The 26,014-nt window shown below is 44.3% G+C and overlaps 1 protein-coding gene across 4 annotated transcripts in view; it reads left to right on the top strand.

Annotated features, from left to right (window-relative positions):
• Positions 1-26,014, top strand: part of SPEG (striated muscle enriched protein kinase) — a 496,800-nt gene that overhangs the window by 324,891 nt on the left and 145,895 nt on the right. For all 4 annotated transcript variants that reach the window (XM_077447841.1, XM_077447840.1, XM_077447842.1 and 1 more), the window contains 2 exons: positions 9,092-9,352; positions 19,657-19,815. In XM_077447841.1, coding sequence (XP_077303967.1) covers positions 9,092-9,352; positions 19,657-19,815 — 420 coding nt within the window. The remainder of the gene's footprint in view (positions 1-9,091; positions 9,353-19,656; positions 19,816-26,014) is intronic.

Raw genomic sequence — 26,014 nt, 5'->3', positions numbered from 1 at the left:
CTCCTCTTCTATCACCCCAGAAGAGGAGGATCTGGGCTGCTCTGTGCAAAACCCTTGCACAAAGCAGGTAAGTATAACATGTTTGTTATTTTTAGTAAAAAAAAAAGAAAACCTTTACAATCACTTTAAGCTCTTTCTGACCACGTAACACATTTGTATGGCAGTAAAGAGGGTATGCTTTAATGCTCACATGCTGCACACAGCCATCCATGGGCTGCAGAACTTTTCTTTGCTGAGAGTGCGCTCGTACTCCCAGCATAGTGATGGAGCTGTCAATACAGCTCTCTGTTTTTACCAACAATCAGGACCACATAGGACCAGCTCCTAATCATGGGAAGCCCTTCACAGTGGTTGCATGATTGGTCAGTGCTTCCTTCCCCTGGAGCATAAAGACCCTGGTAAAGGTACACTGGGGCTGGGCAGGAATTTGCCATAGTTAAAAAAAAAATCAGATTTGGACCTTCTGGTTTTTAGTTTTGTATACCCCATCCCTATTATATTTATTGCGATTTTTCCTCTTGAACTACAAAGTGATCTTTGCTGTTTTCTTGTGAAAATCTGAATGTTCTGTTCCCAACATTTTATTAGGTAAGGAAATAAGTGGTGTACATTTTAACACAAGTACCAACCTATTGCATTGTACATGTACTATTAATAACCAGGTCCTCCCTGATCCGTTCTGGGCCCCCCCGAGGACACACATTTGTTACATTTTACCAGACGTACCTTGCAGTGAATGGCATTACATATAGTGCATGTTGCCTGTGGGAAAAGTCAGCTGTGACTAAAATAATTTCTAGAGCTCATGTAACAGTTACCCAGAAATCAGACCGTCTTGCTTGCAAGTGAGAGTTCTTGTGTGACGCATGCTAATGATATGATCCTTTTTCCTGCTCCAGCTAATTTACCCGGATAGTCTGCGTGTGACAATAGTGTCATTAATTAGTCACCCTATACATATGCTTACATGAGTGCACCACATGCCATAGCTCTTTTCTTTGGGGATGGCCATTTTCCATGTGTATTCATTGTGTCTTGCCTATTTTAGAATGTCTCCATTTAAAGTCCACATAGCATATTGGAAAATATCTATGTCTGTTTGTCAGCTCCACTCCCCAAGGACCTGAAACGGGATCCATCAATGGTCCCCAATACAGAACGCTTAAGTCTACATGCAGTATATGAATATTTTCTTAAAGGGAATGAATAGTGGTGTATATCATCTATTTTGTTATGTTTTTTTTTTTATGGTCAGGACTGTGAAATATCAAATAAAACTTATTAATATTTATTTTTCTTGTGCCACTATACATATAAGTGCTCAAAACATAAGGCCACGTTCACAGCTGAGTGATTTTTAGCTTGAAGCTTGTAGTTCTAAAACGCTCAACTAGTGAAATCCCATTAATTCCAATGGCCCCTGTTCACATCTGAGCGTTCTGTCGCCTGAAGCAAAACACCTGACTTGAGCGTTTTACGAGCATTTTTCAGCTCAAACAGCAGCTCTCCACCCCTAATTTCCTCTCCTTCTCCTCCTAGTGCTTTCTATTGGCTAAACAAAAATGCCTGAAGCCGTAAAGCGTTTGTAATACACTTCTAAAACACATTAAAAAAGCTTGTAAAATGGATGCCTCTTCCGGTTCCTCTTCTGTTCCCCCCAGCTCTAGGATACAACAAAAACTTCACAAGCTGCAGTTAGTGGATGCCTGGCGCATTCTACACTCTGGTGAACGAGATTACTCTTTCTTCTCTACCCCTCACCAGTTGTACTCCCGTATAGACCTCTTTCTGGTTCCACACCAGCTATTATCTCTCACCCAAGACATTTCTATTGGCCACATAACTTGGTCTGATCACGCGCCTGTCATGCTGCGTCTCTCGCCGTCGCCACCATGGACTGGTGATGGCATTTGAACAAGAGCCTGTTGCAGATCCCAGAGGATTTGAATGAGGTGGTCCAAGAAATCGCGGCTTACTTTCAAACAATTGCTATCCCGGAGAGTGATCCAGGCATGGTGTGGAAAGCCCATAAACAGTCATAAGGGGGAATTTTGATCAAACACGGATCCCGTATTAAAAAGGCTAGAGAAGTACAACTGACAAAACTGCTGGTCGCTATCCAGGTTCTGGAACTGCAGCATAAAAGGTCACCTGAGCCTGTTGTGTGGACAGAATTTGCTCATCTCCATCGGCATGTCTCTGACCTCCTTTGCTACAAAGCTAAAGCGGCACTCCAATCATGCAAGAAGATAGTGTACTAATTAGGGGACAAATGTTGCAAATGGTCTGGGCCCTCAGAGACCAACATAAGGCTTCTTATATATTAAGGACTCAGATGGGCGAAACCCAAATCTTTACCCAAAGATATCGCCCATACGTTTGGGGAATTTTATTCATCCCTGTACAACCTTCCATCCTCTCCTCCCTCCTCCTCCATAGAAGAATACCTCTCTTCGCACATCTATCACGCCTCCCATCCCCGATTTGGGGAGAACATGAGGTCCCCATCTCCATGGAGGAGCTGAGCGGGGCTGTAAAGTCAGCCAAACACAAACAAAGCACCCGGCCCAGATGGGTTCACTATACAGTACTACAAGACCCTCCTCCCCTTGTTAGGTCCACATATGGTAAAAGTATTTAATGGCCTAGGCCAGACTACTTCATTCCCACCAGAATCACTCTTGGCACACTTCTCAGTTATCCCAAAAGAAGGGAATAATCCCTCTGTTTGCGGAAGTTACCGACCAATCTCTTTGCTGAATGTGGATTTGAAGCTCTTCACCAAGATACTTGCCTCTTGGCTGCAATCCTTGCTACCCCAACTAGTCCATCTAGATCAAGTGGGCTTCATCAGCTCATCGTCTCATCCTACGATAGGTCCTACTCTCCGGGTTGGTCACATGGCTTGTACAAAACCGGAGCTTTCCTCCACCCATTCCCCACTATTTCCCATATTGGGAAACCCTGAATTCACGACAGGAGTGGAAGACGGCCCATTCCGGGACCTCTGGGAGGGGGACTGCTTTCAAGCTGCCCATTTTTTCATTACTAACGCCTGACCCAAGCTCTCCATGTTGATGCTGCCCGATGGTCAGTATAAACTACCTTTCTGGCAAGCGCTTTAGCTTTATCACTTCTTCCGTACCCTGGGTCCCCTGACTTAATTCCGCAACCAGCGGATTCTGTTTGAATCGTACTGTGAAGACAAAGACCCCTTCTGCATACCTTATCGAAGATATATGCATTGCTCATCTCCCCTCCAGATGACTTTATCTTTCTGAGCCTTAGCAAATGGGAAAGGGACCTTGATAGGACCTTCACAACTACCCAACGCCAAAACATCATCCATCTTTCCCTGAAGTCATCTATCTGTGCGCACACACAGGAATCCAACTATAAAATAGTAACGCGCTGGTACCTTACCCCGTCGACTTTGAGTAGATGTTTTCCAGAGACTTCGGAGCGTTGTTGGAGATGTGGAGGCGAGAAGGGAACCTTCCTTCATACCTTCTGTTCCTGTTCAAAGCTCCAAGGGTATTGGTCAGAGGTACAGAGGATTTCCCAACTATTTACAGACTTCCCCATTCCAAGGGATCCTGCCTTCTTCCTGCTTCACTGCTCACAAATGCCAATTCGGACATACAAAAAAAAATCAATCCTCCGTCACTTGACTAACACTGCCAAAGCCTGTGTCACTCTGCATTGGAAATACCCCAATTCCCCTCCATTGCCATTTGGCTCAATAGGGTTAGGAGTGTCAATACCCTGGAAGATCTGGTACCAACTTCCCAAAATAAAAGGGAATTATATTCAAAGACATGGGCATACTAGAACATGTTCATATATTCAGACGAAAGGGAAGTCCCTCCTGGAGAATTGCTCCGAGGATTGAAGTAGGATTGAAGTCCTCCCATCATTCGCACTGTTGAATCCATGCGTTCCATCATCCTGGCCCCTCCCCCCTCCTCCTCTTCTTCTTCTTTCATTCCTCTTCCCCCCTGCTCCACTACTTCCTGACTTGACACCCTTATGAGTGACTCTATACCTCAACAGTATAGTTCTCTCCTACACAAAACTGAACTGTCCCTCGCATACTGCAAGCGAAATGTACATGGTTACCACCCATCTGTCGAAGGGAGAAACTTACCTGACTGCTAGTACTGTCACACTAACCTTAGACTGTGTTACAATAGCTTATACCTATGTCTGTTTTGTAATGGCACCCTTGGTGCTTTTGGTTGCTTTGTGTTATGATGGTTATATTATTCTTCTATACAAATAAAGAATATTAAATAAACAAAAAATGCTTGTAAAAAGCTGCAAAAACGCTTTAAATAAATGCCTGAAAAACCATACCATACACTCAGATGTGAATGAAGCCTACATGGTGAACGTGCCACAAACAATAGTAAATAGTGTCCATTCATTTCAACAAATAAAAAATTCCAAGGTGAACCCAAGCAAAGACATGGTTCTGGTTCATGATTTAACACCAAAGTCAAGCCAAGCCAAGCATGCAGCCAAGGACTTGAATGTTCTGGTCTGGATACCCTCTTGTCATTTCTGGTCTGGTTCTTCTGGATACCCTCTCATCATTTCTGGTCTGGTTCTGGATACCCTCTTGCCATTTCTGGTCTGGCTCTGGATACCTTGAACTTTTTTATTTGTTGAAAAAGGTTGGCACGTTCACCATTTATGGTTGAGCACTTATATGTACAGTATAGTGGCACAATATATATAATTTTTGCATGATCATATTCTGGTTAAATCGGGAGTGCGGTTATTAACCACTTTCTTTTCACAACTGCTCATTTTGTCTAGGAGTGAGGAGAAAGCTTATACTCACCTGATCCTTCTTTCCACTGGAAAACAGCACTCCTCCATCTTCCAGCAGTGGACTATTCCTGGTCTATGGAGCCTGCTCTGGGCTTGATGACATTAGGAACAGTCCACAACTCAAGATTGCTGGAGCGCGGGAGTGCCGGACTGTTCTTGTGCTGGAAGGATCGGAGGTTTGGGTAAGTATATCTCCTTTCTCCTCTCCCCTAGACAAAAATGATCAGTTAATCTGAGCAATGTGGACACAGCCTCAATGCATGGGAAAACTTATTTTTTGCCTAAAGATGTCCTTTGAGGCTACATTCGTATTGGCTATTTGGCCCGGTACGTATGGCAGTGGCAGGAATATGCTGATTCCTGCTGCTGTTTTTGTCAGCTGTGAGCGGCTTGCTGTGGCCGCAGAGCCTATCCACTTTAATGATAGGCCAATGGTGGTCGCAGCTATCCCTGGTTGTTCGGACAGTCAGAGGTCATCACAGATAAGTGTACGGGCTTGGTGGCCGCTTAGAGGTGGCAACAACAGCAGCAGGAATCTATGCAATCTTACAGATACCTGCAGAAGCTCTAAATACCCTCTGCTTTGGCCAAATGCTGTTCAGAACAGGCAAAGCTCTGATACTTCTGGATACTGTCGGAGTTTGCCCACTTCCTTTCACCCTCCCACTGCATTCTTATTGGCCTGGACTGCCTCTTTGACCAATGAGACTGTGTGTGAGGTAGGAGGTAATGGGCAAGCTCCAGAACTAGCAGAAAATGACAGAGCTTTGCTTGTTTAGATTTTCAACTGTAGTGGAGGAAATCTACTGCAGGACCTATAGGTGTATGCCTGCTAGCATCAATTTTAAATTCCTTTATATTTTTTAAAGGCTATTAGTTTTCTTCTTATAAGAGGGAAGTCTGTTATTTACACAACTCCTTGACTCATCAGCAGTGACTAAAGCTTTATGAGATTGTGTTTCAAGCAGACAAACTGTACCTAAAAACAATTTGTTCTGCTGTGTTGGCTCTTTAGTTACCCCTAGTTCTCTAGGCATCCTTTGTCATGCATTATATGCTCATTTGAAACACAAAGATTGTCTGTGTTCCATTTTTTTATTTTTTTTTACTTATAAAAGTATTTTTCCTTCCTATGACCAGATATTGCAAGAAACCCACTATAATTCGCTCTGTGTCCCCTGTCCTGTAAAGGAGAACCAAGATGACAGCGGGCTAGCATTTTTTTATTACTACACTTTAGAAAATGAATTACCGTATATGTATTTTCTATTCAATCACATGGTAATTAAGGTTTAAAATAAACATGTTGAAAACCTAAGCAATGAAAACTGAGCATATAATGAGAGATAAGCATAAGCAGAGGTTATCTTTGGTGAATGTCACAAGTCAATACAGTAAGTAGGTCCATCTCTATAGGCAGCCAAATTGATATGCAAATCTTCACTTTTCCTATAAAAAAAAAGGTTTGACCCCACCCACTTTTACCTACTGAGACTTCCTTTTGGTCTTTCAACATGATGAGTGGATGGGTTAGAAAATGCACAATACATTTTTAATTGACTGTGTTAAAATGTGTTACAATGCAAGACGTGGTTTTCTTTGTTCTATTTTTTCTTTTTGTTCTTTTTCTTTTCTAATTAAAACAAATATTGCATTTTGTACATTACCATTGTTAATACTGAAACATGATTTGCATTATACTTCAACTTAGCACACCAATATAAAGAGCTTTATACAAAGTGTGACAATTGAATTCCTGGAATGAATCGTAAAAAATAATTGTTTGCTTATCCATACACTAGAGGTTGTTACCACATTGAAAGCAGTCCCCTTGTAAAGTGACACACTTTTCTAGATGACTGCAACTGCCAGAAACTCTCCTGGGATTTATTTTCCAGAATGCTGCGCAGTATCTTTGACGCGGCACGCTGGATGTCTGGAATGTCTTTAAATCTGTGTCCTTTTAAAGCATTTTTTAATTTTGGAAACAGCCAAAAGTCGCAGGGGGCTAAGTCAGGGGAATAAGGTGGTTAGTCAAGTTTTGTAATGGATATTGCAAACACTTAACATCATGTGCAGGAGCATTGTCAAGGTGGAGAATCCACTTTCAGGCAAGAGTTCCAGTTTTTTCCTCCAAACAGATTCCCATAACCTTTTCATTTTCCACATTTGTATCAGTCTTTTGAGTTTTTGACTGCCCAGTTCTTGTGTCATCTTGTACATCATCCCACTCTTCTTTAAGGTAGAAGTGCAAAGCTTGTTGGATGTACTTCTGTGGATCACAGGAGTGCAGATCGTCCTGCACTCCTGTAACCCATTTTCAGCAGACAGCGGGCTGGAGCCCTCTATCGGCTGAGATCACAGTGCCGGTTCAGGCTCAGGAAAGATTGGGACAATGAAGTCGGGATCTGCCCACATGCCTGGCCGGCAGCTCCCGCCCTCTCCACAGCCCAGCGCACCAGTGAGCGAGGGGGGCAGAGCAAACAACAGTGACCATAGCTCCCAACTGTCCCTGATTTCGAGGGACTGTCCCTGATTTGGAGCAATGTCCCTCTGTCCCTCATTCCCCATCATTTGTTTCTAATGTTGGTCTGATCTATATAGAATAGATGTATATAAAATGCACTTTTTATCTTTCAAAAAGTGTTTCCCAGTGCTAAACCTTTCATCTAGTTTCTAGATCTCATCCAGGTTCTAGATTTCTGCTGCATTTGTAAATTTTACAAGCCAGTATAAAGGAATAGCAGTGGTAAAAAAAGCACTTGTGGATTTATTTAACCTTTTTTATTTTTGGTTAATTCTCCTTTAACGGGGTGTGGCAGGGGGCGTGTCCTATGCCTTTATACATTTGCTAGTAGCTGCCCCTCATTCCCATCTCAAAATGTTGGGAGGTATGGCGGTGACTGACAGTCACCAGCTCTCTGCTTAGGGAGCCCTGAGAACCGATCAATCAGCGGTGTTTGATCACTTGGTTCTCAGTGTGAGAGCCAGCGGGGGACAGATGCAGCATCGGACCGATGCTGAATCCACCTAGGTAAGTACGATTCGGGGGGGGGAACCCCCCATACTTCTCTTTTACACCACTTATGCCATTCAAAACCACTTGATTTCTTCATGGAATGTCCATAAGCCGGTTGCAACAGAGCTAAAGTTTCACTCGCACTTTTGCCAATTTTCATGCAAAATTTGATGTTAATCCGCTGCTTCAGATTCCTGTCACTCATTTTCGCACTGGCGCATTATTTATTCTGCTACTCTGTAAAGACCGAGTCACCTGGTCTTTGAACCAGGGGAGTGTGAGTTAGGACATGTCAGAACACGCTCAAGTGCAAACGGCGGTGTGACCCACCACCATAGTGCTAAGTCGCAGGCATTCCAGGAATTAAATTGTTACACCCATCCTAGATTATAATGGAAATGATTTTCCCTGCTGTTTTAGTGCAGTTAAAATGTAATGGTGTGATAGGGGCCTATAGAGGCGTGGAAAAGTTAGGACCAAGTTTGGCTTTTTTAGGCAAAGTTGAGATTGCACATACAGTAGCTTTTCTGACAACATCTCTAGAAGCAATGATTGTTTCCACATGTTTTATTTTTTTTTCACCGTGACCTTTGCTTATGCAATTTCTCATCATTTGCATCATTTGGAATTGCCACGTTTTGAGGAAGATCCTATTTCAGGACACCTCATTTGTCATTGTTATAGCCACTATTCAACCTCACTTTGAAATGTTGTAAAAATTTAGGGAAAAAATTTTAATTTCTGGGGATCGGAGTTGAGAAACGCATCGTTCATTGACATGTACAATTATAAAGCGATCACATGAAAATACAGGCTACTGGAAATGTGAACCCTCCTTATTACACGGCAGTCTGTTTATCATATGTAGTTGGCGTGTTTGGAAATCCAAAATTGGAGTATTACATTTCATCCGATCCTCATGTGTTTAGTGTCTGTATTTTCTGCTTTATTATTTAATTTGACCTGATCATGTGTTGAAGTGATTTTTTGGAGCATTGAGAACTGTAATTGTTCATGACTTTGTTTTACTTGTGAAAGTAAAATCCTCAATGTTTCTTTTTCTGCTCCTCCTCCACCCCTCATTATCCCATCTGTCCGTCTTGCCTCTGTTCCATTCATATTTTTTTTTTGTCCGGCCGTAACATTTATCTTCCCCTCTTTTTTTGTGTTGTCTTTGTGTTTGGTCACCGTGTCGTGTCGTTCCTGGTTGTTGTGTTACTATGTGTGTGAACGAAGCTTCCTCTGGCAGTACCAGCTTGGAGGTGTTGACCCCCTTGCAGGATGTGAGTGTGTGCGCTGGGGAGGCAGCGGTGTTTGAGTGTGTGGTTTCGGGACCCCCGGATCTAGACGTGGACTGGATGTTCCGGGGGAAGCTGCTGCAGCCAGCCCTGCTGGACTGTAAGATGCGTTTCAACGGCAAGCAGTGTCTTCTACTCCTCAACTCTGTACATGAAGACGACAGCGGAGTCTACACCTGTAAACTGAGCACGGCAAGAGGTAGGTCTCATTAATTTTACTACCTTATTCCCTTCCCTTTGTTCTTTTTTCTGTGTATACTTTCGAATGCATTTTCCTTTGGAGCAGAAAACTTTAAGCTGGCCATAGATGGTGTGACGGAACGCCTGCTTCCTCTAAACAGTGCCCCCTGCCCTCCAAACAGTGCCCCCTGCCCTCCAAACCGTTCCAGCAGAACCGAGAGCCAATACCAGCCCTATCACCCCCAGCATCATACACAGACAAGATGTTGGGATGAGACCCAAAGGAATGACTGTTTATTGAACAGAAATACAGGTTTTTATACACTTCAAAAGTAGGTCAGTCACCCCATGAACAATAAAAATATTTACCCAACATATCACACAAGGAATAGATAACAAGCTAAAGTTGACACAAAGCTAATCCCAACCTACAAGAGTTATCCAAATTAGCCAACGGACAAAAACAATAGATGACTCAATTAACTAAATTAAAGCGGGAGTCCACCGGGACTCCGCATTTTATTTTTATTTTTTTAAAGCCAGCAGCTACAAATACTGCAGCTGCTGACTTTTAAAATAGTGACACTTACCTGTCCAGGGCGCCCGCGATGTCGGCACCCGAAGCCGATCTGTAGATCGTCACTCGGGTGCTGCCGCCGCCATCTTGGGTATGGGAATCAGGAAATGGAGCCTTTCGGCTTCATTTCCCGGTTCCCTACTGCGCATGCGCGAGTTGCGCTGCGCAATAAGAACGGTCCCCGCTGCCTCTGGGATCTGTGTGTTTCCCAGCAGGCAGCGGGGCACTTGCGGAAGGGGGCGGGCACTTGCGTAAAGGGGCGTAATCTACGCCCCTTTCCGCAGAGAGCTATCCCGGAAGTGGGTGCAGTTACCTGGATTATCCAGGTAACTGCACCCCCCTCCCCCCTGAAAGGTGCCAATTGTGGCGCCGGAGGGGGGGAGGATTCCGATGAGCCGAAGGTCCATTTTAGGGTGGACCTCCGCTTTAAAGCGTAGTTCCACCCTGAATTTTTTTTTTCAGAATCAAACTCCTCTAAACCTATAAAAAAAAATTTGGAGGAATATTTTTTTATATATATATATATATATATATATATATATATACTTAGCAGAATCACCCTGTTGCTATGTAGTCCTCCTAATCTGCCACTTCCTGGTCCGTGGAGCGCCTCGTCACTTCCTCCTCATCATTTCATCATTTCCCAGGAGTCTGTGGGCAGTACTGGGGCAGGAACTTTCTTTGTTGCCGCCTGTTGTTATGGCAACTTTATAAACAATCGGTGCTACGGCCGCCGGGGAATCGGGCATGTGCGAGATCGAGAGGTGCATGCTGGTTACCCAACATGCACCTCTCCAACGATTATCCAGGAAGAGTTATCGATTGGGCTTCACATGCCCACACGATGGAAACGGCCTAAGTATTACATTTATATTTTAGAAAAATTCATAATTAACCATGTGTAATCGTTTTTTAATTCAAACATTAATAATGCCTGGATCAATTAAAAAATAAAAATAAAATTTGGCCGGAACTCCGCTTTAACAATGGGAATGTACACCTTGGAGGCACATAATGGGAGACACCTACTTAAAAATAAACACATAACAAACAGCAATCCCACCCCACCTCAGACTGGCCGTCTAAAACAGTCTATGGGGTTGATTTACTAAAGGTAAATAGACTGTGCACTTTGCAAAGTGCAGTTGCACTGTGCAGGAGCAGTTGCTCCCGAGCTTAATACATGAGGTAAAGCTTCACTTTGCAAAGAGTACCCAATCATGTGCAAGGGACATAAAAAAAAACAGCTTTTCTTGCTTGCACATGATTGGATGATGAAAGTCAGCAGAACTTCTGCTCTTTTACTAAGCTCTGGAGCAACTTTGAAAAGTGCGCAGTCTATTTGCCTTTAGTAAATCAATCCCTATGAGACAAACTCATACAATGTTCCAGTCGTCTGAAAAGTTGGAATTAAAGTGATTGTAAGGGTAATTTTTTTTATTTTTTAAATAACAAACATATCGCACTTACCTCCACTGTGCAGCTCGTTTTGCACAGAGTGGCCCCGCACCTGCTCTTCTGGGGTCCCTCGGTGGCTCTCTCGGCTCCTCCCCGCATCAGATAACCCCCTGGGAATCTCCCAGGGGGATTACCTTGCGGGCGTGCTCCCGAGTGCAGCATTCAACGTCCATAGAGGGCGAATGCAGGACTCGGCCCCACCCCCCATTGGATTGGATTTGATTGATAGCAACAGGAGCCAATAACTGCACTGCTATCAATCTATCCAATCAAGAGTCGGGAGCCTGTGGAGAGAGAGAAAGCGCGTCCCCGCCAACTAAATGAAGGGGTTCAGGTAAGTAAAAAGGGGGGGGGGTCTGGGGGGCCGGTGACTGCCAGGTGTTTTTTCAAGGTGAAAAAACACGAACCTTTACAATCCCTTTATTTTATCTTCATAGATTTCTTGAGGCATATTGTGGATAAATATTTATGTCCCAAGTGGAGAAGCTTCACCAACTCAGTCTGCAGAAGGACCACCAACTCCGGAAGGGAAGCTTTATTGTCCTTATCCAGAGAAGTGATCCAAGCCTCGCTCTCAGGCCTGGTTCACACCTAATGCATTTTTTTGTGCATTTTCAGTTTTGCAGACACACACACTACAGTCCATTTAACATGGCTTCCAATGGCTGTAGTTCACATCTGTGCATTTTATGCAAAAGGGCCAGAGATTTTTTTCGGGTTTTTAGTTCCATAGGGGGGGAAAAACAAGGAACACCGCCAGGGGCGGACTGACAACTTTTGGGACCCCCGGGCAATAGGAGATTATGGGGCTCCCGGGCAATGGGAGAAGATTATGGGGCCCCTGGCAATAGGAGATTATGGGGCCCCCAGGCAATAGATTATGGGGCCACACACTATACACACACACACACATACAGTATACACACACAGACACACAATATACACACACAGAATACACACACTGAAAAGGTACTGGAGCAGCTATAATCTTGGGATTTAAAAAAAAAACACATATTTTTACATACTGTCCGTGGTTTTATTGAGGCTGGCAACACTGATGGTGCCCCTTAGTGGCATAGGGACCTCGGGCAGTGCCCGAGAGCCCGAATGGTCAGTCCGCCCCTGAACACCGCTAAGGTGGGTGAATCCAGATATGAATGAGTGAACTGCATTGAAGGACTCGTCTCGAGGGTGCGAGCCACGGCTCGCCCGCCAAACAAACTGCAAAAAGGAAGAAACGGCCGCACTCCAAGATGATGAATGTGAGTCATTTATTAATCCATCCAAGTGACACACCACAAGGAAAAACGACAATCAAGGCATCAAGGTAGACATGTTTCACACAGTATCATGTGCATTGGCAATGATTAAGCGAATGACACTGTGTGAAACATGTCTGCTTTGATGCCTTGTTTGTCGTTTTTTCCTGTGGTGTGTCACTTAGATGGATTAACCACTTCAGCCCTGGAAGATTTTACCCCCTTCTTGACCAGAGCATTTTTTCCAATTCGGCACTGCGTCGCTTCAGCTGACAATTGCGCGGTCGTGCGACGTTGCACCCAAACAAAATTTACGTCCTTTTTTCACCACAAATAGAGATTTCTTTTGGTGGTATTTGAACTCCTCTGTGGTTTTTATTTTTTGCACTATAAACAAAAGAAGAGCAACAATTTTGAAAAAAAACACAATGGGGTTATTTACGAAAGGCAAATCCACTTTGCACTACAAGTGCAAACTACAAGTGCAAAGTGCACTTGAAATTGCACTGAAAGTGCATTTGGAAGTGCAGTCGCTGTAAATCTAAGGGGTAGATCTGAAATGAGGGGAAGCTCTACTGATTTTATCATCCAAACATGTGCAAGCTAAAATGCTGTTTTTTTTTTTTCCTTGCACGTCTCCCTCGGATCTACAGCGACTGCACTTCCAAGTGCAATTTCAAGTGCACGTTGCACTTGTAGTGCAAAGTGATTTTCCTTTGCTATAATAAATATCCCCCAAAAAATATCTAAAAAATAAATTTTTTTCCCTCAGTTTAGGCCGATACGTATTCTACAAATTTTTGGTAAATTTTTTTTTGCAATAAGCCTATATTTATTGGTTTGCGCACAAGTTATAGCGTCTACAAAATAGGGGATAGTTTTATTACATTTTTATTATTCACTTATTTTTTTATTAGTAATCTGTGATTTTTATCGTGACTGCGACATTATGGTGGACGCATCGGACACTTTTGACACTATTTTGGGACCATTGTCATTTATACAGCGATCAGTGCTATAAAAATGCACTGATTACTGTGTAAATGGCAGGGAAGGGGTTAAACACTAGGTGGCGATCAAGGGGTTAAAGGGGTTGTAAAGTACTTTTTTTTTAAAATAACAAATGTTATACTTACCTCCACTGTGCAGCTCGTTTTGCACAGAGTGGCCCCGAACCTTGTCTTCTGGGGTCCCTCGGCAGCTGTCTCGGCTTCCCCCCGAAAGTACTTCTCACGTTCATGCGAGCTCCCTCGCATGGTGAGAAGCACTTGCGGGCGCGCTCCTGTGATACAGCCGGCGGCTATAGCCGCTCACTGTATCACTCGGCTCCGCCCCTGGCGCGCCGCATCATTGGATGTGATTGACAGCAGCACGAGCCAATGGCTGCTCTGCTTTCAATCCATCAACTCTAGCCAATCAGCGGCCAGGCTGAGTGGCGAAGTGGACGTCGGGGGCGAGTGTGGGACTTTCGAGGGGTCAGGTAAGTAAAACGGGGGCTGGGGGGCCGGCACTGTCAGATGTTTTTTCACCTTAATGCATAGAAGGTGAAAAAATATTTACCTTTACAACCCCTTTAAGTGTGTCCTAGGGAGTGATTCTAAGGCCGCGTACACACGGGCGGACTGTTCGCCCAACTAAGTTTGTCAAACAATCCGACAAACAGTCCGCTCAAAATTAGCATGAACGGACTTGACCACACACGATGAACGAACAGTCCGCTGAAAGCGTGCGCGATGACGTGAACGGCACGTACGACGGGACTAGAAAAACGACGTCCTATACACTGCAATGCAACCTTCGCCGTGTAAATTCTTTCTGAGCATGCGCGAGACTTAGTTTGTCGAACAAGCCTACACACGAGCGGACTGTCCGCTCAAACCAAGTTTCAGCGGACTGTCTTACGGGAATTCCGAAAAACTTTGTTCGTCAGACTGTCCGCTGAAACTGTCCGCTGAAGCCCACACACGAGCGGACTGTCCGCTGAAACACTGTTCAGCGGACAAAGTTGGGCGAACAGTCCGCCCGTGTGTACGCGGCCTAACTGTGGGGGGGAGGGGCTACCACTGACATGACAGCGATCACTGCTCCCGATGACAGGGAGCAATGATCTCTGTCATGTCACTAGGCAGTATGGGGAAATGCCTTGTTTACATAGACATCTCCCCGCTCTGCCTCTCCTCACTGCAATCGCGGGCTGCCAGTGAACATCGAGTTCCCGGGACCCGTTGGCACGCCCCTGCGGCTTGCGGCGTGCACTTGCCCGATAGGTGACAAATTCAAAGGGACGCACAGTTACGCCCATTTGTCTGCCCATGCCATTCTGCCGACGTACATCTGTGTGCGGTGGTCGGCAAGCAGTTAATAAACAATTCATATTCATCACCTTGGAGCGCAGCCGTTTCTTCCTTTTTGGTTCCATAGACTTCAATGGATCAAAAATGTGTATTGAAAAATGCAAAATGCACCTGGAATATGCAAACTGCAACCTGCATAGGTGTGAACCAGGCCTTACTCCCCATACACACGATCAGATTTTCTGCTGATTTTTGTCTTCAGATTTACCAAAACCATGTAGTGTAAGGGCCTGCCTGATTACATACACATTGGAACTCCTAAGGTTTTACCTCATATTATATGGTTTTGGTAAATCTGAAGGAAAAAATCAGCAGAAAATCTGATAGTGTGCTTTAGCCTGGATTCGCACCTATGCAGTTTTAGTGCTTTTTGCATTTTGCAGATTTGCACTACAGTCCATTTAACATGGTTTCCTATGGAACACGTTCTGTAGTGCAAATCTGCAAAATGCAAAAAGCACTAAAACTGCAATAGGTGTGACTCCAGCCTTAGTATCCATTACATTGTTTTCCATCATTAGAGAATGATCTGCTCTCTCCATAATCCATAAGTGGGTAGGAGGCTCGCCACCAGTCCCCTCCAAAAGCCGCCGTCCTGGTTGGGTCTGTCACAGATGGATCAAAATTTTGCCGGTCCAGGAGGGACCGGACAGATTTTTATCCTTGCATGCTTGTCAGTGTTCAACCGAAGTTAAAGTGGTTGTATAGTAAATTTTTTTACTTTTACCTACAGGAAAGCCTATAATAAGGCTTACCTGTAGGTAAAAAAATATCTCCTAAACCTGTACGGTTTAGGAGATATTCCCCTCGGTATGCGCCGCTGACTGCAGCTGCGCATGCGCACAAGGGGGTTCTCAGCTGAAAGCCCGGCAGTCGCCGGACCCTGCCGGGATGAAATCTCCCACGCGCATGCGCGGGAGTGACGATATCGGGGCTCCGGCCACTCACAGCGCTGGAGCCGCGATACCCGGAAGAAACGCGAGGGAGCATGTCAGCTCCCTCGGCGCGGATCGGGCCAGATGTCGGGGCCTCGTTCTAAGGTAAGTATTTCATAATGAGCTAGTATGCGGTGCGATACTAGCTCATTATGCCTTTTGCTTTGCAGGTGGCAAAAAAAAAAAACATTAGCGGGTATACAACCGCTTTAAGTGTTAGATCAACTTCTGTCAGATGGAAATGTTGGAAAACTTTTATCAATCAGTGTATTCTGACAGCGGAGAGTCCCACTGCCAGAATACAATTTCCTGGGGGGGAGGGGTTGTCTGGATGGAGCAATCCTTTAATTTTTTTCCCCCTGGGCTAACAAAGTAAAAAACAAATCATCGATGGTCAGCTTAAAGCCTAGTTGAACTTTCCACACACCTTAATAATCTTGATCTTTATTCATAAAGCAACAGGTATCATAACCCAATATTTTAGGACCTCACAGGATCCCTTTTTTTTTTTTATGGCCGATGCAATATGTTATCCGAACATTCCTTTTTTCATAAATGATCTCCATAGCCTTGCAATTTATGATCTTTTAAAAAAACACACAACAGCACAAGCATGTTTTGCCTGTTACCTTCTACATCTTTGTTTTACAGGCAGGCACCTAAAGCATTTGTTACCCCATCACTTCATATTCCTGATATGTGCCTGCTGTACCATGTATTTGTATGAGAAAGTCTCCTGTTCTCTTTGTATTGCTTCCTTTATGTGAAATCCATGGTGATCCTGCCAGTCCCCTCTGCTTTCCTATTAAAAACTGACCACACTAAGCAGGATAGCGCATCATGGTCAGTTCTCTAGCTGTGCTGGGAACTCAGCCTGCTCTCCTCCAATGATCAGAGTTCTCCTGACATGCTCATGCTGCACAGCCATTCACTGGGAAGCTCATTGTGCTGCTGTTTCTCCTCCCCCCAGCTCTTACTCAGCTGAGAACAGAGGGAATGTGATCACTTATAAAAAAAAGGGAAAAAAGGTATTTTTATATATATATATATATATATATATATATATATATATATATATATATATATATATATATTTTTTTTTTTTGTATACCTATACACAAATGTTTTGCCTTTTAATTTCTGTTTTAAACTGAAGGAGTTGTTTTACAAGGTGATCGTTTCCAATCACTTTAAAGAGTCAGAACACCCAGGACTAATAGCATTATGTATATGCCGTAATGTTAAAACACCTAATGGGTCCTTCCTGCTGAACCGGCCGGCTTAGATTCAAACCGTGTATGGCCGGCCCGTGCCGTGTCCATTTTACTGTACAGTGCAGGAACGCCCAGAATATTTTTACACTTAGCATGTGTACACAAGAGGATAGCCCACAGTATGTCACTTATAGCACAGTGTACAGAGTGGAATGGCCCAGACTACTTTACATATAGGACAGTGCAGGGCTGGTGCAAGGATTTTTGGCTCCTCAGGAGAAACCTAATTTTGCCGCCCCCATTGGCTCCACCCTTGACTCCAGCCCCCCGCCCTGCCCATGTGACAGAAGGCGCCGCTATACAGGAAGCATCGGCTGTGCTTCCTCTAGCGCTGGCTCCAGTGCTGCGCTGCACCTCTAATCACACTACCTCTCGGATGCAGCAGCTGCCTGAGACTGAGTTAGTTACATGCTGCAGCCTGCAGAACATGCAGATGCAGAGGAAAAGCAGCGGTCGGTTACCCCAAGGGAGCAGTGCGCCCTAGGCGGCTTCCTAGTTTGCCTAGTGGTAGCACCGGCCCTGGGACAGTGTACAACATGAGATGGCCCACAGTATTGCACAAATGACACAGTGTACAGAGTGGGATGGCCCAGACTATGTCACATTTATATAGCACATATGTACTATGTCACATATAGCACAGTGTATAGAGTGGAATGACCCACAGTATGTCACGTATCACACCACAGTGGGATGGCTCAGACAATGTCACATATGACACAGTGTAAAGAATGGGATGGCCCAGACAATGTCACACATATAGCACAATGTACAAAGTGAGATGACCCAGACTATGTCACATATAGCACAATGTACAAAGTGAGATGACCCAGACTATGTCACATATAGCACAATGTACAAAGTGAGATGACCCAGACTATGTCACATATAGCACAATGTACAAAGTGGGATGGCCAACAGTATGTTGCAAATGACACAGTGTACAGTGTGGGATGGGGTGGGATATATGTCAAGCATAATGTAGATTACAAAATGGAATGACCCAAATGATGTTATATATAGCGCACTGCACAGGCAGAGATCACCAGGAGTGTGTTCCGTATAGCAGAGTGTACAGAAAAGAATAGTTTGGAGAATATAACATACAGCACAACACAATACACATTCAATAGTACCATAGCAGACACACATTATACTAAGCTCTGAGATTTGAATGGCTACGGATGTGGCTCCTCTCTATCAGACTTCTACGGTTTTGCCTTCAATATAACTATGGGATGCACATTGCAGCACAAAGAACACAACAGTGGGGGACACCCCTGTAGTTGCAGAGACAATAAAACCGCACGTTGGGTGGGAACAGAGCCTACGGCGGACTAAATCTTAAAACTGGAACCCCCGAGAGGCAAAGATATAGCCTTTGGATGGGTCAACGGAATTTAAATGTTAAATATCAGATTTGGGTGGACTGACCCTTTAACTATTGACGTTACAGGCATTTCCCACTTTTAAGTACACAATGGGATTTATTTACTAAAGCTGGAAAGTGCAAAATCAGGCTCACTTCTGTATAGAAACCAATGAGCTTCCAGGCTTTATTACCAAAGTTTAATTGAACAAGCTGAGGTTAGAAGCTCTTTGGATTCTATACAGAAGTGAGCCTGATTTTGCACTTTCCATCTTTAGTAAATACAGTATTTTTGGCTCCATAAGACGCACCTGACCATAAGACGCACCTAGATTTTAGAGGTTGAAAACAAGAAAAAAAATATTCTGAACCAAATGGTGTACTAAAATATTTTCCAGTGCCCATGAAATGCAGAGTGACCATTACCATAGAAAGTATTGGCAGGGTAGTGGCAGGGTATTGCAGAGTATTGGCAGGGAATTGCAGAGTATTGGCAGGGTATGGAGGGATGGTACTACAGATGCAGCCCACAGCGCTGCTGCCATCTGATCTCTCCCCTCCATTGTACAGATCTGTACACAGAGGGGAGAGAGGAACTGGCGTCATCGTGACAAGTGATCGCTACGTCATTTGACGGAGCAATCACATTGCAAACTGCAGGTGCACCAAGATGGCCGCCGCTCCGGAGCTAGGCCGAAGCCTTTCCTAAGGCCGAGGCCACGGAGCGCTCCAGGGGGGCGCGGCGGGGGGCGGTGCCAAGCATATATTCGCACCATAAGACGTAGACACATTTTCCCCCATATTTTTGGGGGGAAAAAGTGCGTCTTATAGTCCGAAAAATACAGTAAACCCCATTGTGTACTTAAAAGTGGGGTATGCCTGTATTTTTATTTTATTTTTTTATATCAGATACTTATATAGCACTGTCAGTTTACGCAGCACTTTACATATTTCTTATACATTCACATCATCATCACTCAAACTACTCAATCTTTCTTACATATGATGTTTCTGTTACCTGTACACATACATTGTCCACCTTTCTTTGTTGAACTCATATCTGTGTATCTTTGTTTTTCCTCCTGTAATGATCCCAGATGAGCTGACGTGCAGCGCTGTGCTCACTGTCCACCCCTCACTGGCTCCCCTGTTCACCAGGAAGATGCAAGATCGGGATGTGGTTGAGGGTCGCACTGCCCGCCTGGACTGTAAAATCAGTGGCACGCCACCCCCTGTTGTCACATGGACCCATTTCAGTAAGTGCCCCAGCTCAATACCTTCAATGATAATGACAGTCCAGGTTTCTAACACTGGATTGCTCCCAGCCCCAATCATACCCTGTATTATATAAACTACTAACCAATTCTATATTATAAGCTGCTAATCACCTGCATCATGTTATTTCAATTTTCCATTGTGAATATTTAAAAGTCTATGAGATGTCTTTATTTGTTTTCTCTATACTGCGATTCCCTCGATCCCTCGGGGATCTATACCTCTCTGCCTAGGTTTTTGGCTCTTGATTGGATAGATTGATAGCAGCTCAGCTATTGGCTCCCACTGCTATCAATCAAATCCAATGACGCGGGCGACGGGGGGCCCGAGCAGAAGATGATGACGGGGGCTGGAACTGCACAGTGGAGGTAAATATCACATGTTTGTTATTTAAAAAAAAAGAAAACTAAGCTTTACAATCACTTTAAGTAGTAAGGTAGCTGGACAGAGCTCTTCAGGACACCAGCCGGTGTAATACACCAGCTATGTCTGTAGTAACAAGGCCCAAGGACAGATAGAGCCTACTACTTACAATCTTCCAAGCGATGCCCTCCAGTTATAACAGACAGATCTGTGGCAGACAGCTCCTCTCAGTCAGCTTCTAAGCACCCAGCTCTCTGCATTCTCCCCTCAGGTTGCCCACCTGAGACCTCCACGCAGAAGCCTGTGCATGAGAAGGCAGGCTCCTCAGGCTGAGCTCTGGGCAAGACCCAGAGCTCTGTGTGCTCTTAGAATAAATACAGTTTCCCAGCCCACCTTTAGAGCCCGCCTCTCTGGCATAGGCTGGGTCCATATCAATATTCATGCTGCTATCTACCTAGCTCCACACCTATCATCCAGAAACTTCTCAAGATGCCTGGATATAGAGGAAGCTATCCAGCAGACTAGCAGCAGCAGAGCACACAGATCAGGCCTGACTACACGATTGCAGCTCATTGAGTACAGTGAGCCAACCTATGCTTTTACCTATCAAAAACAAAACGCTAATGCTTACCTAGCACCTATTTAGGAGGCTGCTACATTTATTACCTGTTTCCATTCACACATGACTAAAAAAATGAAAGAAAAAATAATTTCTTACCTTTCTAGGTGTTTGTTTCAATTTGAAATGAGAGAAAACTCAACCTGTCGCCACAGAGAAAGAGACACAGGGATTTGTTCTCCTCATTAACATACAGCAGGAGGTGTTCCCCTATGATCTGGGGGTGGACTGTCCCTCTGTATCCTCACATCCAGAGCAGGGCTACAGACCCTGCTCTGGTCTTGCGCTAAAAATTCTGGATGAACCCTCTGCATACTGCAATACACCCTCTTTCTATAAATCTTTGCAATAAAAAAAACACAAGCGTTTTTTTTAGTTTGAATACATTGCAATACATGTTTAACCACATCAGCCCTGGAAGGATTTGCCCCCTTAATGACCGGGCCATTTTTTTTTTTGATACGGCACTGCGTCGCTTTAACCACTTTAAGACCGGGGCTCTTTTTTAGATGTTGTGTTTACAAGTTAAAAGCAGTTTTTTTTTGCTAGAAAATTACTTAGAACCCCCAAACATTATACTTTTTTTTTTATAACATCCTAGAGAATAAAATGGCAGTCGTTGCAATACTTTCTGTCACACCGTATTTGTGCAGCAGTCTTACAAGCGCACTTTAAAAAAATAAATAATCAACTTTATTGAATTAAAAAATAAGACAACAGTAAAGTTAGCCCAATTTTTTTTTATATTGTGAAAGATAATGTTACGCTGAGTACATTGATACCCAACATGCTTCAAAATTGCGCCCGCTCGTGGAATGGCGACAAACTTTTACCCTTAAAAATCTCCATAGGCGACATTTAAAAAAAATTCTACCGGTTGCATGATTTGCGTTACAAAGGAGGTCTAGGGCTATAATTATTGCTCTTGCTCTACTGATCGCAGCGATACCTCATATGCATGTGTGGTTTGAACACTGTTTTCATATGCGGGCGCTGCGCACGTATGCATTTGCTTCTGCGCGCGAGCTCGGCGGGGCGGGCGCGTTTAAAAATGTTTTTTCTTTTCTTATTTATTTATTTTACCTTTAACTTTTTATTTTTACACTGTTTAAAAAAAATAAAAAAATAATGTGTCACTTTTATTCCTATGACAAGGAATGTATCCTTTGTAATAGAAAAAAAGCATGACAGGTCCTCTTAAATATGAGATTTGGGGTCAAAAAGACATCAGATCCAATATTTACACTAAAATGCAATAAAAATAAATAAATGTAATTTAAAAATAAATAAATAAATTGGCCCTTTAAGAGCTATTTGACGTTGCTTCTGCCCTGCAATGACATGGAGACGGATGGGAGCCATCTACCCCTCATTCGTCTCCATGTCAGCCCAGGGGACAGACGCAAGCTGCTGACGGCTGCGGTAAGCGGCGGAGGGCACCGGATCGCGGCAGGGGGGGGCCTCTCTCCCGCCACCGATAAAAGTGATCTCACGGCGAATCCGCTGCAGAGACCACTTTTATCTTGTAGCCAAACGCTGGCCGAACTCGGGGATACCGGGGTTATGGCAGCTAGCTGCTGCCATAACAACGATATCTGTCCCCAAAGTCGGACGAGACTGTACCCAAACAAAATTGACTTCCTTTTTTCCCACAAATAAATAGAGCTTTCTTTTGATGGTATTTGATCACCTCTGCGGTTTTTAGTTTTTTGCGCTATAAACAAAGAAAGACCAACAATTTTTTTTTTAACCACACAATGTACGTTGGCAGAATGGCACGGCTGGGCAAATGGGCATACAGGTACGCCCCCCTTTAAACCACGGCATTGTGGGCACCCTTGCCTGCTGGTGGGGCATACACACACCCACTGCGTACTCCGTGAGCATGCCCGCAGGTTCCACAGACTTGATGTCCAACGGGGGCCCCGCGATCGTGTCATGGAGCCGCAGAATGGGGAGATGCCTATGTAAACAAGGCATTTCCCCATTCTGCCTAGTGACATGACAAAGAGCTACTGCTACCTGTCATCGGGAGCAGTGATCGCTGTCATGTCAGTGGTAGCCCATCCCCCCACAGTTAGAGTCACTCCCTAGTACACACTTAACCCCTTGATCGCCCCCTAGTGTTTAACCCCTTCCCTGCCAGTGCCATTTACACAGTAATCAGTGCATTTTCATAGCAGTGATCGCTGTATAAATGACAATGGTCCCAAAATAGTGTCAAAAGTGTCCGATATGTCCGTCCCGCGAAAAATCACAGATCGCTGCCATTACTAGTAAAAAATAAATAATAAAAATGCCATAAATAATGTAAAATAAACAATAATAAAAAAAAAAAATGTTAAAACGCCCCTGTCCTCGGTAGCTCACACTCATAAGTGAACGCACATGTAAGTCCTGCCCACATATGTAAACGATGTTCAAACCACACATGTGAGGTATCGTCAGATGCGTTAGAGCGTGAGCAACAATTCTAGCTCTAGACCTCTTCTATAACTCTAGACTGGTAACCTGTAAAAAATGTTAAAGCGTCGCCTATGGAGATTCTTAAGTTCCCGAAGTTTGGCGCCATTCCCTGAGCGTGCGCATTTTTAAAGTGGGACATGTTTGGTATCTATTTACTCGGCGTAGCATCATCTTACACATTATACTAAAAAATTGGGCTGACTTTACTATTTTGTTCTTTTTTAATTAAAAAAAAATGTGTTTGCAAAAATTGTTGCGCAAATACCGTGCGAGATAAAAGTTGCAACGACCGCCATTTTATTCCCTAGGGTGTCTGCTAAAAAAAAAAAAAAAAAATCTTTGGGGGTTCTGAGTAATTTTCTAGCAAAAAAGGATGATTTTTTACATGTAGGAGAGGAGTGCCAGAATAAGCCTGGTAAGGAAATGGTTAAGCAGCAGTCATTTGACCACTCGGTTCACTCTGGAAGAAAAGGGAAAAGCGATTTAGCGATCGTAGGGTCGCTGCATCTCTGACCTGCACAGCTGAGCCAACATGTGAGCAAGGTGTAGCTTGATGTGATGGGGACTCGGGAGTAAGACCCCTTTCACACTGGGGCATTTTTCAGGCGCTTTAGCTTTAAAAAAAAGCTCCTGTAAAGTGCTTGAAAGAAGCCTCATCTACAATCCCAACGTGAAAGCCCGAGTGCTTTCACACTGAGATCCCTTTCACACTGGGGAGTTTTTCAGGCGTTTTAGCTTAAAAAAAATATCGCCTGTAAAGCGCCTGAAGGAAGCTGCAACTGCAATCCCAATGTGAAAGCCCGAGTGCTTTCACACGGAGGTGCTGCACTGGGAAGGCGTAAAAAAAAAAGTCCTGCAAGCAGCTTCTTTGCAGCGCTTTTGGAGCGGTGAATACACCACTCCTAAAGCGCCCCTTCCCATTTAAATCAATGGGAAGCGCCTGCAAAACGCCTGAAAAGTGCCTGCAAAGCGCTTTTGGCAGCGGCGCTTTGTGGGCGCTTTTAACCCTTTATTTGGCCCCACTAGCTCTCGAAAAAAAGTTTGTAAAGCGCCACTAGTTTAAGCGGCACTTTACTGGCGTTTTTCAGGCGCTGGCAGTGTGAAAGGGCTCTTAAAGCACTTGGGCTTTCACATTGGGATTGCAGATGAGGCTTCTTTCAAGCGCCTTACAGGCGCTTTTTTTTAACGCTAAAGCACCTGAAAGACGCCTGAAAAACGCCCCAGGGTGAAAGGGGTCTAACATGCAGAGTCCAAGTCAGGCAATAAAGTTACATTGATAGAAGAGAGACCAAAGCAAGTGTGAATAAGCCCTAAGGCAGATAAATATTCATCACTCAATGCACTCTTACTTTGTACACTATTTGAGACAACTTATTGGCAGTAGAAATGTCCTGAGTTCAGGAGTAACCTAGCAAGGACAGAACATATAAACAAAGCTCAGGCTGGTTACAGCCCAGCTACAAACAAGACTAAATTTAGCTAGCGACACTCCAGTTTAAAGTGTATTTCCATTTTTGCAGCCAACACTGGAAAATACCTGCTTTATATTTGTTACGTGTTTTACTTTATTTTATTTAATTTTTTTTACACTTTCTCTTTTATATTTTTTTTTGATCACTTTTATTCCTATTACAAAGAATGTAAATATCCCTTGTAATAGGAATCGTTCGTGACAGGTCCTCTTTATGGAGAGATGCGGGGTCAAAAAGACCCCGCATCTCTCCTCCAGACTGGAAAGCATGACATTAAAAAAAATTCACGATCTCATGCTTACCAGCCACGATCGTGGCTTTGTTTACTATCGCGGCCCAGACATGCCATCATAACGCCGCGCCCGGCCCTTCACCGGTCATAGAGATGACTGGTGACCATCTGGTCACCGGATGGTCACAGGAAATCTCTATGATCGTCATCCAGTGATGGCCGATTCTTTCTGCGGGCCCCCGATGGCACAGGAGAGTTTGGAGAAGCAACGAATGGCGGAGGGGGGGGATGTCCCCTCCCGTCGCCTGTAAGAACGATAAAGCATTCTTATGGAGCACAGAATCACCTGCTAAAAACAAGGATATCTGAATGATGCCTGTAGCTGCAGGCATCATTCAGATATTCCCACTGAAAGTCAAGGACGTCAAATGACAGCCTTGGGCTAGAAGTGGTTTTAAATCTAGTACTAGAGGCAGCCTAGCATAAGACTAATGTGTCCTTTGGTATAGGCTCCGGGCACCATCTTGGGAGAGCCTGTGTTCAGTTTTGAGTTCTTGGGAATTTTTGGTAGCCATCCTGGGAGGCAGGAAGGCTAAAAATAGCTTTTCCTGTGCCATCAGGGGTCTGTGCAGTGGGACAATTTAAGAAGAGACATTACCTTGATTGCGTGAGAGACAGTTATGCCTTAGGTGTTGCCTCACCCCTGAGTTGGAAGGGTGGAGGATCTGGAGGACAGATAGTTCTGGAAATGGGGCAAAGAGTTAATACCAGCAACGGTGCTCAGTGAAAGGAAAGGTTCCATTTGGTGGGATTAGTAGGTGCCCTAAAAACCCTTGGGAAGACCTGTGAGCAACCCTGTATCCTGCCCTTGGCCAACAAGGCCCAGGCCTAGGTCAGCACTTTGCAGGAGGGGCAGCACAGAGAGTCCCCGCCAGCTTGTGCTGTTAGTGTAGCGCCAGTCTTATGGGGCGGACTGGGCTGAGAAGCAAATTAGTGTAGCGCCCCCATACAGCGGCCGCAGTGCTTCC

The sequence above is a fragment of the Lithobates pipiens genome, unplaced genomic scaffold, assembly GCF_037356315.1.
Source record: "Lithobates pipiens isolate NorthernLeopardFrog02 unplaced genomic scaffold, aLitPip1_a1.2 Scaffold_22, whole genome shotgun sequence".
In the NCBI taxonomy this organism is placed as follows: domain Eukaryota; kingdom Metazoa; phylum Chordata; class Amphibia; order Anura; family Ranidae; genus Lithobates; species Lithobates pipiens.
Note: the sequence above shows the minus strand (reverse complement) of the source record. Positions and strands in the feature narration are given on the sequence as shown.